Genomic DNA, 19,062 nt, shown 5'->3' on the forward strand with positions numbered 1-19,062 from the left:
GAAATGCATAGGAATCAGAACTCTGTGCAATTGGAAATTTCTTTGTTGAACTATCAGTTATCACACATCACTTGCAGTGTATTATGTGATTAAAAGTGTGTTTCCATTTCTTTGTTTGGTGCATATTCATATTGAGCCAACAGATCTAAGGGGAATTTGTTGAAAGTTAACTGAGTGCCTTCATCACAGGATGTTGACCACATTGATTTTTAAAAATAGATTCCTATTTTTTTTGCTTGAAGTGTCTTTTGTCCAACTAGATTTCCAGAATGGATTGCAGAAATACAGATATTAAGTGAAACATGTTCAGTTATAATATTAGTATACATTTTAATATAAAGCTATTTTTCACATTCCCATGTGGCCTTTTGCACCTATATATAGAAAGTTCTTATGCTACTGAGAATACGATAAAAAATAATCTCAAAAACATTCAAAATATGTCTATGCAATATTCACATAAATTTTGATGCATACTTAAATGGCCATGAATGGTACTTTATTCTGTTTCCTAAAATTATTTACAATGCATAATTTGTCATCTTCTTATTCTGATCAGCAATGTATAACTTTAAATCAGACTTATGATCCAGTGAGAAATGTTAGTTAACTTAAGAGTTCATCGCTTGATTATTAATTTCTTATAATCTCCCTTCCTTATACATACACTGGTCTAAATTAGACAATGTTATTCTATTGTATCATATTTTAGGTTCGGGAGGTATATATGCAGGTTTGTTACATGGGTAAATTACCTGTCACTGAGGCTTGGTGTACAAATGATTCCATCACCAAGGTAGTGAGCATAGTACCCAATAAGTAGCCTCTCAAACCAGGCCCCTTTCCCTATCCACCCCTTTCAAGCAGTCCCAGTATCTATTGTTCCACTTTTTTTCTGCCATGTGTATTTAATGTTGAAGAGATAGTCACACTCCCATGTTTATCGCCACACTATTCACAATAACCAAACTATGGAATCAACCTAATTGCTCATTAATGGGTGAATAGATAAAGCAAATGTGGCACATACACACAACAGAATCATTATTTAGTGATAAACAAATAAATTCATGTTATTTGCAGAACATGGATGAACCTAGGGACCATTGTATTAACTGAATTAAGCCAAGCACAGATAAATAAATATCATATATTCTTACTCATACATGGAAGCTAAAAATAGTCTTGGATAGCTTTTCACTTTTTACTGAATTGCTCTGGCCAGAACACCTGATATTTGCTGAATATGCGAGACAAAACCGGGTTGACATATGCAACTTATAATCTATAAATTGGTTTCATGCAGGTTTAAGGAAATAATTAAAAAGCTAATTTTTATTCATGTTTGGTATTGTTATATTGTGAATGACTTAAACAGATGTTATGGTGACATTTTGAAATAAAAAAGAAGCTTACAAAGTCAGAAAAAAAATAGAAAAACATAAATGAGGCAAAACACCACATATCTAGAGGATCATTCACCACTGTATTACCCATTTTGCAATAAAAAAAGTTTTATAAGAAATACATATTTTTCTTGCCGTATTATTTTGAGGAATATTATAACAAAGATTCATAACTTATGAATTATACTTAAAATCTAAACAAAATGATTTTCTGTTCCATTTTTTGAGAAGATAAGTCATTAACATTTAATCAATTATTCATAACAAAACATTAACATAATTTAGAAAACTCATATGATGAGTGTCTCAATCCAATCCCAGCTGTAAGTATCAAAAACCAAAACTATATGTAACCTTTACATAAACCACGTCAAGGTAAGCACCCTCAGTTTTTTTGCTTGCAATTACTTTGTTTAGATTTTTGTATTAATGACTAATATTAATATAATTAATATTATCTTAATAATTTATTAATATTAGTCATATCGATATTAATAAAAGTCTTTCAACTTAATCATCTCTTATGCATATATATGAAAGCATTTATGTTTTTTCTTGTTTTATATGATATTTGTGAATTGTAAAAATTTTGTTTGTTTCATTTTAGTACTGTGTAAATAAAACCTGCAGAAAAGTTCATTTAACGGGATATAACTGTAATACCACCACAAAATGCAAAGGGAAAGGGGTAAGTCACTTTTGTATCTGAATTGCATGTTATTGTTGTGGGTAATTCAAATAAACATCTGTTTATGAGGATTGAGAGTCTAAGCTATTTAAACTTGTCCAGGTCTAGTAGACTAATATAAAGAAAATTACTTGACCTAGTTTCAACACTGTATAACATATTAAGTGAATTGTACAAGATACGTATTGAACTGTAAGCAGTCACAACTTAATAATTAGTAATATGTTTAAATAAAAACATTTACTCTTCTTCAACACAAATAAATGCATTTTTACTTATATTGTGAACATACTTTTTCTCCCACATACATTTAATAATTAAGGCATATGAGCGTACAGTATTTTACAGAGTATACTTAAAAACACGTTGACATATCAGGGAATATTTTTTTCTCATGGAGAGACTTCCAATAGCAAATGCAACTTCACGCAAAAAGCTTTCTTTATTTCTTCTGAGTTGTTTGTCTGTTTTAATCTGGTAATCTAAATTCATTAATTTTATATTGCATTTCCATTTATTAAAATTTACAAGTTGAGGGTTTTAAAAAATTATTTTCCTAAAAGAAAATCAGTGCGTGACATAGTTAACATTATAAGAGTAACCTCAAATTCACCAGAATGTATTAATATTTAATTCTATAATTTCTAAATTAGTTGGATTCAGAAGATATTAAATGCTAGTACATTGTCAGTAATTTGCTATCAGTTGTTAACAAAGAAAATAGCCACATTTTAATGTTTTGTTTTTTTCTTTCTGTAATTATAATTTTTGGCTTGAGTTTTTTACTTCCTCTTTTGTATTATAGGTTTTCAGCCTTATTATTTTTTATAATATCTCAACAAAAAGTTATACATTATCGATTTTTACTACCATATTTCATTGGGTACACAATTGTTTTCTTCATATATTTTTATTTACATTCAGTCATTTTACTTCTACTTTTTAGATTTTTTTGATAAAACCTTTTACTATGAAATATTACATTCATAAAGGAAATACATAAGGTAAAACTTCTGTATTTACATTAATTTATATTTCTACATATGTTATATGTTGTAGTTAAAATGTTTAAAAAGAAAAACTACTTAAAAATAATTATAAGTCGATAGAAATCTTACTGAATCTAGGCAAATTTGCATAGATTCTCTAATGACAGTTCTCAGTAGACAGCTTTATCATTTATCATTCCAGTTCAATTGAATTAGCATGTAGGTGTTCCGAAATTCTATTATTCATGAAATGTTGCCAGTTATGATAGTGTCATTCTCTTTTTATTAGTGATATACTTTTCATTAGTTGCCATGGACAGTTATAATTTATTACTCTGAAAACTAGTAGTCTAAGCATCAATATCAAGAAGTTAAGAAAATAACAGAATATTAAATTCAGGCTTTTATGCATGATTCAATATAAGTGGTGGATATTCTTGCTGTGAAAGAAAAAATTTCAAGGCTCCACACTTTAGTGTAATATTTGCAGAATATTTTTATTATAATTTTCTATTAAAATCATTCTTGTGTTTCTAGGTTGTTTTCTATTATGAATAAATGTTAAATTTTATCAAAGACTTTTTCTGCATCTATTGACTTTACTATATGATTTTCCCCTTTAATCTGTTAATGTACAAATGTATTTATTGATTTTTAAAATAGTAAGCCAACTTTAATTCCCAGAATAAAACCAACCATGACCTGCTTTTAGTTCAACTTTTGAGTATTTTATTTGATATAAATGTTTCTATCTTATGGATTTGATAGTTTTATATCTTGTACTTAATGATTCTGATTTTGTATCAAGGTTATGCTATTTTGGTGGTGCTTCTTCGTTGTATATTTTCTATAGTAGCTTTAAAAAATTAGCAGACATTTTTCAGAGCAATATTTGGTTTACATAAAAACAAGCACCAAGTATAGTGAACTACAATATATCCGGTCCTTCTCCCTCCCTGCTTCCCCTATTATTTTGCATCTTGCCTTAGAGCGATACCCTGTAATTCCTGTGCTACTATTTATACATTATTATTAACTACAGTCTATAGGTTACATTGGGTTCATTGGGTTTAACTCTTTGTACTTTCTATGGGTCCTAAAAATATATGGGTCTTGTAAAATATGCATCTTAAAAAATATGTGGGTCTTAAAAATATGTTTCCATTATTACAGTATCATACAGAATAGTTTCACTGTGGAAGAATGCCCTGTGATCCACATATTTAGCCCTTCATCCCTTTCCATAAACTCCTAGAAACCCATGAACTTTTTACTGTCTCTTAGTAATATTTATTTAAGATCCCTCCATGTCTTTTCATGGCTTTATGGCTTATTTGCTTTTATCATTGAATAATATTCCACTCTACAGATGTACCACAGTGTGTTTGATCATTCATCTATGAAAGGACAATGTGGGGTGTTTTTTTTTTTTTTTTTTCCATTTTGGGCAATTGTGAATAACAATTGCTATAAACACTCATTTACAGGTTTTGGTGTGGACATAGTTTTTATTTCAGTTGGGTATTATATGCAATTACTGAGTCATATAATAGCAGCATGTTTGTTTAGTTTTGTAGGAAGTTACTAAATTGTCTTTCAAAGTAGATGTATCATTTCGCATTCTCATCAACAATGAATGAGAGTTCTTGTTGCTTGACATCTTCACCAACATTTGGTGTTTTCAGCCACTGAGATTTTAAGCATTCTAATTATTTAGTAGTAATTCAATGTTGTTTTAATTTACAGCTCTCTAATGACATATGATGTTGAGCATCTTTTATTACACTTATTTGGAATATGCATATCTTCTATAATGAAGCATCTTAATCTTTTGCCTGTTTTTTTAAAAATAAATCCTCCATTATTCCCTTCCCCTAGCCCCTGGTAACCACTATTCCACTTGAGGTTTCTATGAATTGACTACTCCAACTACCTCATATAATTGGTATTATACAATATTTGCGCTTTTGTGTCTAGCTTATTTCACTTAGCATGATATTTTCAAGGTTCATCCATGTTGTATCATGTAGCAAAATTTCATTCTTTTTTAAGCTGAGAAATATATCATTGTATGCATATGCCACATTTTGTTCATCCATTGATTTGTCAATGGATGTTGACTTTGCCTCTGCCTTCTAGCTGTTGTAAATAATATTGCTATGAACATTGGTACACAAATATCTGTTGAGGTCCCTGTTTTCATTTCAATTATTTCAGGTATATGGCCAGAAGAATTCCTGGAGCATATGGTAATTCTATTTTCAATCTTTTTGCAGAGTCACCATATTTTTTGCCACAGTCTCACCAACAGTGCAAGCACAGGGGTTCCAATTTCTCTACATCCTGCCCAATATTTATTTTTATTTTTTAATAGTAACCATCTTAAGAGTTGCAAAATGGAATATCACTGTAGTTTTGATTTCCATTTCCCTAGTGATTAACAAAATTGAGCTTTATTTCCCTTATTGGCAATCCATATACCTTTAGAGAATTTTCTATTCAAGTCCTTTGCCAATTTTAAAATTGTGCTTTAGAATTATTTATTTAGTTCTAAATAATTACTTATTTAGAATTATTGAGTTTTAGAATTATGTATATATTTTGGATATTAATTCCTTATCATATATGTGATTTGCTATTTTTCCATTCTATGTATTGTCTTTTCTCTGTCTTGATAGTATGCTTTTGTGTACAAAAGTTTTTAATTTTGATGATGTTATTTTTTCTTTTGTTGCCTGGTTTTTTGTTTAATACTAAAGAAATCATCAAATCTAATGTCACAAAGCTTTTCCCTTATGTTTATCTCTAAGAGCTTTAACTTTTTAACTCTTCTTTCAGTTAGATCTTTTATCTATTTTGAGTTAATGTTGATATATGGTCGAGATCAGAGTCTAACTATATTTTTACACATGGATATACACTTTTCCCAGCATTTGTTGAAACAATTGAATGGTCATGGAAGCCTTGACAGAAATAATTTGACCGTAAATGTTAGGGTTAATTTCTGGGTTCTCTATTCTCCATTTATCTATATGTCTATCTTCATGCCAAACCACGTTGTTTTCATTATTGTGGCTTTGCAGGAAGTTTTGTCCTCAGGAAGTATAAGTTATTCAACTTTGTTCTTCCTTTTAAAAAACTTTTAAGGCTACCTGAAGTGCATTGGGATTTCATATGACCTTTGTGATGCATTTTTCAATTTGTGTAAAAAGCATCATTGGAATTTTGATCAAGATTGTTATGAATCTGTAGATTGGCTTGGGTAGTATTATCATCTTGACAATATTAAGTCTTTCAAATCATGAACATGAGACGTTATTAAATTTATGTCTTCTTTAACTTCAGCAATGGTTTGTAATTTTGAGTGTATATGTCTTGTCTCTCCTTGGTTTTAAGTTTGTTCTTGAGTAGTATTCTGTTCTTTCTAATAATATTGCAAATAGTATTGTTTTTTCAATTTCCTTTTTGGGTTATGCATTGCTAGCTAGTGTATTAAAATGCAGCTATTTTTTGTATGCGTGTTGATTTTGTATCCTGCAACTTTTTAAATTTATTAGCCTAAGATGTTTATGTGGGATCTTTAGGGTTTTCTACATACAAGAATATATTATCTGCAAATATATTTTATGTTATTCTGTCTTTCCAATTTGATTGCCTTTTATTTCTTTTTCTTGCCTAATTGTTTTGACTAAAATTTTGCTGTATAACATAAATTTTTGTATGTTGTGTTTTTATTTGCATTTCTCAAAATATTTTCTAATTTTCCGTGTGATTTCTTTCTTGAACAATTGGTTGTTTTAAAAGGTAGTGAATTTTTTCACATCATTCATTTTGTCTTCTATATCTTTTAAACATCAAAACACAGTAATTGTTGTTTTCTATAGTCAACATTTATTTATTCTTGCTTAATCATATATTTTACTCTTTCTATTTGTCATATTCTTTTCTATGTTTCTGTGTTTATTTCTGTTAAAAATTTTCTTCAGCGTGAAAAAAGTATGGTGGCTAAAATTAACACTTTTTCTGATAAGTGTTTTTTTGAATGTTTTATCTTTAGGTCAGAATTTTCTTTCAGTAGTTTAAAAAATATAATCTGTTTTATATTGACTTACATGATCTCTTCTGAGAATTCAGATGCATTTTACCTTTGCTTCTTGAGGAACACCTGCTTTTAATATTTTCTTTTTGACATTAGTGTTCAAGTGTTTGCATATGATTTGCTAAAATGTAGTTTTCATCATACTTGGAACTTACAGAGCTACTGGATTCTACTAAGAATTATTTTTCTTAAGTTTTGGAAATTTTTAAGTCATTACTTAATTTTGCTTTTTCTATATTCTCTATCAATCCTTTTGGGATTAAATTTATATCAAATTTATGGTTTTGTACTCTCTTCCAAATACATTTAAAAATTTTTAACAGAAATTAAGACAGAAACATAGAAAAGAATACAAGAAATAGAAAGAGTAAAATACATGTTAGATTTTATTCTGAATATCTCAAGCTTTCATTGTTTCTTCTTCAATCTGGGAGTTTTAAAGCTATTTTCTAGTTCTATTATTATTCTGCTGTTTCTAATTTGCTTTTACAGTCTTGTATTGTGTTCCCGACTTAATCATATTATTTTTCCATTTTTAAATTTCTTTAGTTTTAATAGATTTAAATTGTGTGGGGAAATTTCATCTTCTCTATTTTTAGAATGTATTAATCAATTTATCTCATGTCTAAGTTGTAATTATTTGGCATATTCTTTTTATATCCTTGTAAAGTCTATATAATTTGCAGTGATAACTCCACTTTTTGCCTGGTATTGTTAATTTAAGTACTCTCTTTTATTGTATTGACACCCAGCTAGTGTCCACTGGAGAACCTTCTGGTGAATTGCTTGGTGTGTGAGAAAATACCTCAGCACATCGGGAGTCACAGAAGCGTTCTTTGTTGACTACATTAGAGTAATTTTCTGTACCTCTCACAGTCGTTTCAATTGCCTGATTTTCTTCTTGATACCTTTCTATTTCCTTACAAACCTCCTTACGTAATTTGCAATGGAATGTTTAACAACGATGGTAAGTTTTACAAGAGAGGCTTTATAGTTTTCTCTTGGCAGAAATAGTGTGGACCTGATTAGTTTAAATCCATTTATGGATTGAGCTAGGTAAATACAAGTTCATCGCTTTATAAATCTAAGACAGTTTTATAAATCTGTTACACCATATTTCAATGGTGTAAGTATCTAAATCTTTCACCTAAAAAACTGCAGCATCTTTATCTCCTCAGCATCCAGAAACTCTAAGAATTACAGCAGTGCTTTACAGAAATTTTTGAATTAGCTTTTAGCTTAAGAATATGGAAAATGCCTTTAGAGAGATAATGGCTGTATTATCTAGCCCTTCACAACTCCACTTTCCAACCCCTGCATTTCAAGAAAATGATAATACTGTTATTTGTATCTTAAAAATTGCCCTTATTACTGTCAAGCTGGAGTTATACTTCTAAATGTGCCAAATTGGCAAGGGCTTCTTTGAAAAGGGACAATCATTGGTTTGAAATTATCATTCCTTAAAGAACTAACAAGTCTCACTTGTTTTTTTATGTTTTTTCAGCTTAGTAATTGCATGTTGAATTATTCTAAAGTTTAATAATGTACATCATATTCATTCTAGGTTAATGGAAGCTTCCAATATTTGCTTAAGTTGCTGAAAAATTTAGGAAGAAAGACTTCAATTTTATTGAATTATTTTTTATTATTTAATTATATGTGTTTTTTTCCATTAATAATTTACTTGAATGAATCATATTAGTGAATTTCCTAAAGCTGAATTATCTTTTAATTTCTAGGATAAACGCTCCTTAGTTTTGATTTATTATTTTTTAATACACAAGTGAGATGTGTTGTGTTAATATTATAATATATATGAATTTGTTTTCTTAAATATACTGTGTGTAGAATTTTTTGTGCTAATATGAGATGTTTTATGATCTTGATATAAAAAATAATGCAATGCTTATAAATCACAGTTTTTCATCTACTAACTGGACCACATTTATACTGCTAATTGAATACAAGTGTGCCACAAGATATTGGGTCTGACGGCCTGCAGGTAATGAGGTTGGATATAGAGTAAATATTGTTTCAATGAGAAACCCATCCAAGGATCTTCAAGGAGTGACAAAGCAGAGCAGAGTGTGATAATGGGACCCTATTGCCCCAGTAGGCAGCAATGATGATTAGAAAAATCTTGAAATTTCTGATCTTTCCCAATAAGCTGAGGATATCCAAAGAAGTACACAACTACCTGTGCATTTTTCTCAGAAATTAGTTGTATAATGTATGTGAACAGGAGGGACAAGAAGGTGACAGGGAAATGTATTTTCTGGATACTCAGAGAACATAGGGTGTAAAACAATGTGAAATGGGGGACTGAATTGGTCAGAATATTCTATCTGTGTGTAATTTATGCCACTTTAATAACACTTAAATTAACTACAATGTGATTTTTCTTAAAGTGCGTGTGTATTCTAGAAATTAAAGCTACAGCATTGCTTGGAAAACGACATTAAAAATTGATTTTTAAGACAATCACATAATCACTGGAAATTTTAACATCAAATCTATCAACAAATAAAAGAGAGTGTTGTTGAAGCTTAAAATAATTTTAATTGCCACAAATTCTAAATGTACAGTAATTTCATTTCATAATTGCTTACTTGTGTAAACAGTTTTCTCATTCAGAATTTTATAGAGCTTATCATTAATATTTCTTGGTCAGGAGATGTATGTGAAAAAGTAAACACAAAATTTGGTATGAGAATATTCACAAAATAATTCTCTCACTGAAATTTGAAAAATTGTACGTAGAACTTTTAGCTAAATGTAATAGTAAATATGTGTCCTAACATTTTGCAATTTATCTTTCTGAAACAATTATGAAATCTAACGAAAATTTAATAAAAATAAGTTATCTCAAGCTCTTTTTATTTAACTAATTGGTACATTATAAACATTAATTTCTGAGTATAACATGACATGAAAAATTCAGATTATAGAGTCATTTAGACACTTTTTATATTTTATTTCTATGATGTTGACAAGGTTAAGTGATGTAAATATATTTGCTTCTAAAATTTTTGCTCAAAACTAATAATGAATTTGGACCTGCTGTTCTTACAAGACTTAGAATAATTGATTATATTTTTAACTTTTTCCCCACCAACTGACCCACGTAAGTTAAAATTTATTCTAATGTAAGTGTGGTTTATTTGTGTTTTATATGAAAATCAGTTATTTTATACATCTTTTAATTTTTTTCTAAAAATATATGTATTTCCGATCACCTTATTTTTCTTATTCTTATTTTTGATATGTTCATTGTGATATATTTTTGCTCATATTTGCTGATATATATATTGTTCTATTTCCTATTTTCACTTTTTAATACATTGTGATAATCTTTGCCTTTTATTAATTAAGATGCTTGTTGTTCCTCACATTATATGCTCCGTATTTCTTATATTTCACATTTAAACATTTCTTTTCTTTTTTTAAATTAACTATGAATTAATTTTTAGCTTTCATTTTAAGATCAAGGGTACATATGGTGAACACATGTCATAGGAATTTGTGATACAGCTTATTTGTTACATAGATGAACACGTGTTATGGGAATTTGTGATACAGTTTATTTCATCACCGAGGTATTAAGCCTGGTATCCATTAGTTATTTTACCTGACCCATTCCTCCTCCCAATCTCTGCGTGCATGTGGGCCCCACTGTGTGTTGTTCCCCTCTATGTGTCCATGTGTTGTCATTATTTAGCTCCCACTTATAAGTGAGAACGTGTGGTATTTGGTTTTCTGTTCCTGTGTTTGTTTGTCAAGGATAATGGCCTCCAGCTCCATCAATGTCCTGGCAAAGGATGTGATCTCATACTTTTTTATGGGTGCATAGTATTCCATGGTATATAGGTACCACAATTTGTTTATTTAGTCTATCCTTGATGGGCATTTAGGTTTATTCCATGTCTTTGCTATTGTGACTAGTGCTGCAGTGCACATATGCCTGCATGTGTCTTTATAACAGAATGACTTATATTCCTTTGGGTATATTCCCAGAAATAGGATTGCTGGGTTGAATGGGATTTCTGTCTTTGGGTCTTTGAGGAATTACCACACTGTCTTCCACAATGGCTGAATTAATTAACCTTCCCACTAACAGTGTATAAGCATTCTTTTTTTTCTACAACCTTGCTAGCATCTGTTATTTTTTGACTTCTTAGTAATAGTCATTCTGACTGGTATGAGATGGTATCTCATTGTGGTCTTGATTTTTATTTCTCTAATGATCAGTGATGTTAGGCTTTTTTTTTTCATATAATTGCTGCCTGCATGTATGTATTTTTTTTGAAAAGTTTCTGTTCATGTCATTTGCCCACTTTTTAATGGGGTTGTTTTTATTTTTTTTTCTTCTCATAAATTTGTTTAAGTTCCTAGCAATGCTGGATATTAGACCTTTTTCAGATACATAGTTTGCAAATATTTTCTTCCATTTTGTAGTTTGTCTGTTTAATCTGTCGATAGCTTCTTTTGCTGTACAGAAGCTCTTTGATAATATCCCATTTGTCAACTTTTGCTTTTGTTTCTATTGCTTTTGGCATCTGCATCATGAAATATTTGCCAGTGCCTATGTCCTGAATGATATTGCCTAGGTTGTATTCCAAGGTTTTTATAGTTTTGGGTTTTACTTTTAAGTCTTTAGTCCATCTTATACTGATTTTTGTATATGGTGGAAGGAAGCGGTTCAGTTTCAATTTTCTGCATGTGGCTAGCCAGTTACCTCAACACTATTTATTGAATAGAGTATTCGTTCCCTATTGTTTGTTTCTGTCAAGTTTGTTGAAGATTAGATAGTTGTTGGTGTGTGATCTTATGTCTGGGTTCTCTATTCTGTTCCATAGGTCTATGTGTCTGTCCTTGTACCAGTACCATGCAGTTTTGATTATTGTAGTCCTGTAGTATAGATTGAGTCAGGTAGTTTGATGCCTCTTTTTGCTTAGGATTGCCCTGGCCATTTCGACTCTTTTTTGCTTCCCAATGAATTTTAAAATAGTTTTCTCTAGTTCTGTGAAGCAAGTCAATGTTAATTTAACGGGAATAGCATTGAATCTATAAATAGCTTTGGGCAGTGAGGCCGTTTTCACAATATTGATTCTTCCTATCCATGAGCATGGAATGTTTTTCTATTTATTTGTATCATCTGTGATTTCTTTGAGCAATGTTTTGTAGTTCTTCTTGTAGAGACCTTTCACCTGCCTAGTTAGCTATATTCCTAGGTGTTTTATTCTTTTTGTGACGATTGTGAATGGGACTTCATTAGTGATTTGGCTCTCTGCTTGACTGTTGTTGGTGTATCAGAATGCTAGCAATTTCTGTACATTGATTTTGAATCCTGAGATTTTGCTAAAGTTGCTTATCAGTTTAAGAAGCTTTGAGGCTGCTGAGACAATGGGGTTAATTGTAGATATAGGATCATGTCATCCACAAAGAGGAATAATTTAGCTTCCTCTCTTTGTATTATTTCTTTGCCTTGCCTGATTGCCCTGCCCAGAACTTTAAATACTATGTTAAATAGGAGTGGTGAGAGAGGGCACTTTAGCTCATGGCAGTTTTCAAGGGAAATGCTTCCAGCTTTTGCCCATTGATGATGATGTTAGCTGTGGTTTTGTCATACATGGCTCTTATTGTTTTGAGGTATGTTCCTTCAATAGCTAGTTTATTGAGAGTTTTTAACATGAAGGGATGTTGAATTTTATCAGAAGTCTTTTCTGAAGGAAATTGAGACACACACAAAAACATTCAAAAGATTAAACAATCCAGAGTTTATTTTTTGAAAAAAATGATAAGACAGACCACTAGCTATACTAACCAAGAAGAAAAAAGAGAAGATTCAAATACACACAATCAGAAATGATAAAAGGGAAGTTACTACTGACTGCACAGAAACACAAACAATCATCAGAGAATATTATAAACACCTCTATGCACATAAACTAGAAAATCTATAAGAAATAGATAAATTCCTAGACACATACACTGTCCCAAGATTGAACCAAGAAGAAATTGAATCACTGAACAGACCAATAACAAGTTCTGAAATTGAGGCAGTAATAAATAGCTTACTAACCAAAAAAAGCCCAGGACCAGATAGATTCACAGGTGAATGCTACCTGAGGTACAAAGATGAACTAGTACTATTCCTACTGAAACTATCCAAAAAATTGGAAAGGAACTCCTCCCTAACTAATTCTATGAGGACAGCATCATCCTGATACCAAAATATGGCAGAGACACAACAAAAAATGAAAACTTCAGGCCCGTATCTTAGATGAACATCGATGCAAAAATCCTCAACAAAATACTGGCCAACCGAATTCAGCAGCACATCAAAGAAGCTTATCCACCACAATAGAGTAGTCTTCATCCCCAGGATGCAAGGTTGGTCCAACATATGAAAATCAATAAATGTGATTCATCATGTAAACAGAACTAAAGACAAAAAAGTCACAATTATCTCAAAAGATGCAGAAAGGCTTTTGATAAAATTCAACATACTTTTTAATTTTCTGTAGATCATTTTTAATGTTTTATCTTGCCATGACTTGCCCTAATGCAAAGTAAATTCTATAATATGACTTTGTATTGACTGAGGGGACCTAGTTACCTGGGAATTTAAACATTTGTTTCTTTTTCCTTATTTGTCTATTTCTATGCCCAGCTTAAATAAAACCTATTTCTCCTTGCCCATGGAATTAAGGAGTGACCATTTTTGCGCTTGTACCTACCCTTTACCTTAAACCTCTAAAATTTGTAGTTTTTTGGAAATTTTAGACTTGAAGTTCCTAATATTATAAGGGATTATATACATTATGTTAATTCTGCTTTTTAAATTATCTTACAGTTAAAAGTATAATATATTTAGATTTGCTATCCTAGATGAAATGTTCTATCATGTCCTTGTACTTTCATTGGAGGGGTGGGGAAGTGGAATAACGCTTTGTCAAAATATAGAGAAAAAATATATATGAGAAAAATGCATTTAGAGATCCTGATATCAAAATGCAAAAATGATTGTTTTCCATATAAGAGATCCTTTGTTGTCTAAAAATTATCATATTTTTGTTTACCTTCAAACTTTGAAACTCTGTTGTACTATACAGTTTCTTTTAGTCTTATCAAGGAAGAATTTGATGCTATATTCAGTCTCTTTACACTGTACAGAATATTGTAAGGTTGTCTTTTGTATGTGTGTGTGTTCTTAGAATTATTGCCAGCAAGTCTCTGAGGTTTGTGCTTGTTATTTTTTTCTATTTGACAGTTAATTGTTATGTATTCTCCAAAATATCACGTTTTTTCATTTTTTAAAGTTGTATTATTTATTTGGTATTGTTTTGCTCTATTTCTTTTAAAGTTAGTAAAATAAAATAACGAGACCCTTTGTTGTCATCAGGTATTTAAATAAATGTGAATTAATTCAGAAGAGGATTAAGTTAAAAAGAGTAAGTTAAAAAGATGCATAAGGACAGATCACACCTGTAATCCTAGCAATTTGAGAAGCTGATGCAGGAGGATTACATGAGCCCAGGAGTTCAAGACCAGCCTGGGCAACAAAGCAAGACCCCATCTAAAAAAATGCATAAGTGATATTCTGATTCTAATATTAAAATGTTGTGCACTAAATATTCAACAACAAAAACATAGATATATAAAATAGAATACTACTTCATGGAACTCAGGGCTATAATTCAAACTCACTTTATTGAAATCTCTTTTTATATGTAGAAAAGAGGTAATCAGTTTCAATATACTGTATAAACAATTTAGCCAAATGAGTGTAAATGGACAGGACACAATATCTATAGGAAAATTATAGGGAATACTCACACTATTGAATATTATGAGTCTAATTTTTAAAATGTGCCTGTGAATTCTTTATACATACAGGTATGAGAAGAAGTTCATGGTATCTTGTTATGGATATTATTTGGCAAAAATCTATTAATGTGTGTGTGTTTGTGGATGTGGGTACATGTATTTATAAATGCATTTGATATATATGAATGAAACACAACATCTTTAGCAGCTGGAAATGGTACTGAAATAGTGGCTGAGGAATTTCACTTCTATACACTTTTATTGTTTGAATTTTATAAAATATGTACTTGTTTTATTTTAAAATGAAAATACTAAACTGTTGAAATATTAATACAAAGGTATGAATAATACAGAAACATTGTCAAATGTTAACTTCTAGCAATGCAAGCTTATCATAAAGTTGTATTTGATCGTTGATTTTTAATATTTGCTTTGCACGTATGTTATTTTATTATGGAAAATATAATTACTTAAAAATAAGATGCACATTATTGACCAATAATATCAAATGTTGAAAAGGGACTAGGATAAGGAATTAAAGTGGCCAAGTCGATTGATGTTTATTTTATCACAATATTTTGTATAGACATTGAAGTGCATGAATAGAAAATGTCCAAATAGTGACAATAAATGTTTTCAAATTACAAAATAAGATAACAGTCATTAAAAAAATTTAACCTCTCTGAATATGAAGGCTACAAGTTTATTAAATTTTATTTTTTAAAGATGATTGAGGAAGACATTAAACATGCTCAGGCCAGAAATAAACTTTCATGTAGGTATTTTGCCATCTGGCCATTATGTTGTGAAAATTTTTACTACTTTTTCTAACCTATTTCTCATATTTTATAGTCATAATAATCTTAAGAAAAAATAATTGTTCTATGAAGTTTAGGTACTTATATCAGATACAAAGACTAAGATGATTCAAACTGTTTCTGTATTTTTCTGTTTCAGATATGTAATAATTTTGGTAATTGTCAATGCTTCCCTGGACATAAACCTCCAGATTGTAAATTCCAGTTTGGTTCCCCAGGGGGTAGTATTGATGATGGAAATTTTCAGAAATCTGGTAAGTGGATATTTATTTTCTAAGGCAAAATACAAGGTTGTTTTATATAAAGCTAATTAAAGAAATCTAAGTTATCTTGAATGGTAGCTTCATCTACATTGCAGTAGTCCCTCCTTATTTGTGGGGGATACATTCTAAAACCCTCAGTGGATGCCTGAAATTGTAGATAGCGCCAAGCTCTAAATGTACTGTTTTTTCCTACATATACATATCTATGATAAAGTTTAATTCATCAGTTAGGCTCAGTAACAGCAATGACTAACTGTCCTTCCATGTTTTATCACCTGGCGCCTCCTTTGCACTTTCATTACTGTAGGTTCTATTGGTCTTCTTCTTCCGGAAGACTGACTTCATTACAATTGATAACTGGCTTTTTGGATGATATCCTTTCTCCCTGATTAATGTCAACTCTGCTGGAAATGTGGAAGCTGTTTTTTCATCAGCAGACACAGCCTCTCTAGTAATTTTTCTATTTTTCAGTCCAGACATATTTCTGAATCTGTGTAACCATCTCTTACTTTCTTTTTTTTTAATTTTTTATTTATTTTTTATTTTTATTTTTTTTTTGAGACGGAGTCTCGCGCTGTGTCACCCAGGCTGGAGTGCAGTGGCGCAATCTCGGCTCACTGCAAGCTCCGCCTCCCAGGTTCACGCCATTCTCCTGCCTCAGCCTCCGAGTAGCTGGGACTACAGGCGCCCGCCACCACGCCCGGCTAGTTTTTTGTATTTTTAGTAGAGACGGGGTTTCACCATGTTAGCCAGGATGGCCTCGATCTCCTGACCTCGTGATCCGCCCGTCTCGGCCTCCCAAAGTGCTGGGATTACAGGCTTGAGCCACCGCGCCCGGCCACCATCTCTTACTTTCAATAAATGTCTCACTCATTTCAGGGAATTCCATGCTGAAGTATTTCTACAGGTTCAAATGTTTTCTGGTGCAACACGTTGCTGTTAATCAGAACACATTTTCTGTTCATGTCTTCTACTTACAAATTTACTGTCTTTTCTGTCTTAACTAAGCGTTTATCATGCACTGCAGTCTTAACTTTTGTAGTTCGAGATACATCAGCAAAACTAGTGCAGATTTCTTTCTCCTTTACAACTTTATAGACTGAAGATTTGTTTTAACCATAGATCTTAGCAATGAATAGTTTCTTTATTAAGGAAAATATGTATGTATGTATATTTTGTATGTATATTTTGTCAAATGTTGACTTTTATAAATATAAACATGTTTATGTAAATATTAAAATATAAATATACACAAACATTTGTAAGTATGCATATACATTTTTTCTTACATATATTTGGAATATGTATGTATTAATATATTTTCCTTATTAAGTCAAAAGTATTCACTCTTTTCCTTAAGGAAAGAATTTTTGCCTTCTCTTTGGCATATACAAATTGATGGCCTCACTAATCTTGCCCTTTGCAATCATTATGAGGTAAAATAAGGGTGATTTGAACAAAGCACTGTAATGGCATAACAGTCAACCTGATAACTAAGATGGCAGAGTGACTAATGGACAGGTAACATATACAGTATGTATTCGTTTGGAAAGATTCAGGTCCTGGGTGAGACAGAAAGGAATGACGGGAGATTTCATCATGCTACCCAGAACAGCATGCAGTTTAAATCTTATGAATTGTTGATTTCCAGAACTTTTCGTTTAATATTTTCACACAGTGGTCGCCCATGGTTGTTACTGTGCAACCAAAGCTGTAGATAAGGGGGAGTGACTACTGTAATCTTACACAATATTTATAATCAGATATTCCCAGAGACATTCAACTTCAATTAACTCAAATAAGTTGGAACACAGTACCAGTAAGTTTCAACAAATGTCATTCAATAAAATTTTAGAAATTCATGTATAGAATAATAAAAATTACACAAATGTTTTTCATTCCATATTATTACAAACTTTGTAGGCTGCTAAAAAAACTGTACCATACAGTGTTTATTCTCAATGAACTTTGAAAAATATGGCAAAATACACATGCATTTTTTTAGGAAATAATAGTAAATCAATCACATTTTGAGTGATGGCATACACATTTATACTTTAATTGTTTCTATAAATGAAGGCAATATTGAAGCGGGATATTTCCGTGACCCCTTCATGGGACTTGCGACAGGGGTGCCTCATTTGCACAACTTGCAGTTCTCAACTCCTTGCAGGAGGGAGTGTGTGAGTGAATGAGGCGGGAACTGGAGTGCATGAGCACTGGAAAGAGCTGGCTCCTTCAGTGCCAGCACGGGCAAACTCCACACAGTGGGACCTGCTGTGGTCCAACCCTTGAAGGAGGGAGAACATAGGTAAGTGGGTGCAGGAGTCAGGGCGAGCGCTTTTGAGCGTCGGCAGGAGCAAAGGACGTTGAATAGTTAAAATGCCTTTGAAGAAAAAAATGTTGTAGGAAATACACTGCCCAATATTGAAACTCACTATACAGCTACAGTAATCAAGTCAGTGTGGTACTGTCATTAACGCAGACATACAGCTCAATAAAATAGAATAAGAAACCAGAAACAGACATACAAATATATGGAAATTGGATTTCTAATAAACGTTCAAAGCAATACAATGGATAAAGTTTAGCTTTTTAAACAAATTGTGCTAGAATAATAATATATTTATATGTAAAAAAGATAAACTTAGAGCTGTATTTCACACCATGTTCAAAAATTAAGGATTACAGACCAAAATATGAAACTTCTAGCACCAAGCAGACCTAAAAGACATCTACAGAACTCTCCACCCCAAATCAACAGAATATACCTTCTTCTCAGCACCACATCACACTTATTCCAAAATTGATCACATAGTTGGAAGTAAAGCACTCCTCAGCAAATGTACAAGAACAGAAATTATAACAAACTGTCTCTCAGACCACAGTGCAGTCTAACTAGAACTCAGGATTAAGAAACTCACTCAAACTGCTCAACTACATGGAAACTGGACAACCTGCTCCTGAAT

General features: G+C 31.3%; 1 protein-coding gene across 2 annotated transcripts in view; it reads left to right on the forward strand.

Annotated features, from left to right (window-relative positions):
• The window catches only part of LOC105549080 (disintegrin and metalloproteinase domain-containing protein 18), a 164,466-nt gene that overhangs the window by 131,070 nt on the left and 14,334 nt on the right, over positions 1-19,062 (forward strand). For both annotated transcript variants that reach the window (XM_011993448.1, XM_011993457.1), the window contains 2 exons: positions 2,014-2,094; positions 15,970-16,084. In XM_011993448.1, the coding sequence (XP_011848838.1) occupies positions 2,014-2,094; positions 15,970-16,084 (196 nt within the window). The remainder of the gene's footprint in view (positions 1-2,013; positions 2,095-15,969; positions 16,085-19,062) is intronic.

Source organism: Mandrillus leucophaeus, unplaced genomic scaffold (genome assembly GCF_000951045.1).
Source record: "Mandrillus leucophaeus isolate KB7577 unplaced genomic scaffold, Mleu.le_1.0 Scaffold111, whole genome shotgun sequence".
NCBI lineage: Eukaryota > Metazoa > Chordata > Mammalia > Primates > Cercopithecidae > Mandrillus > Mandrillus leucophaeus.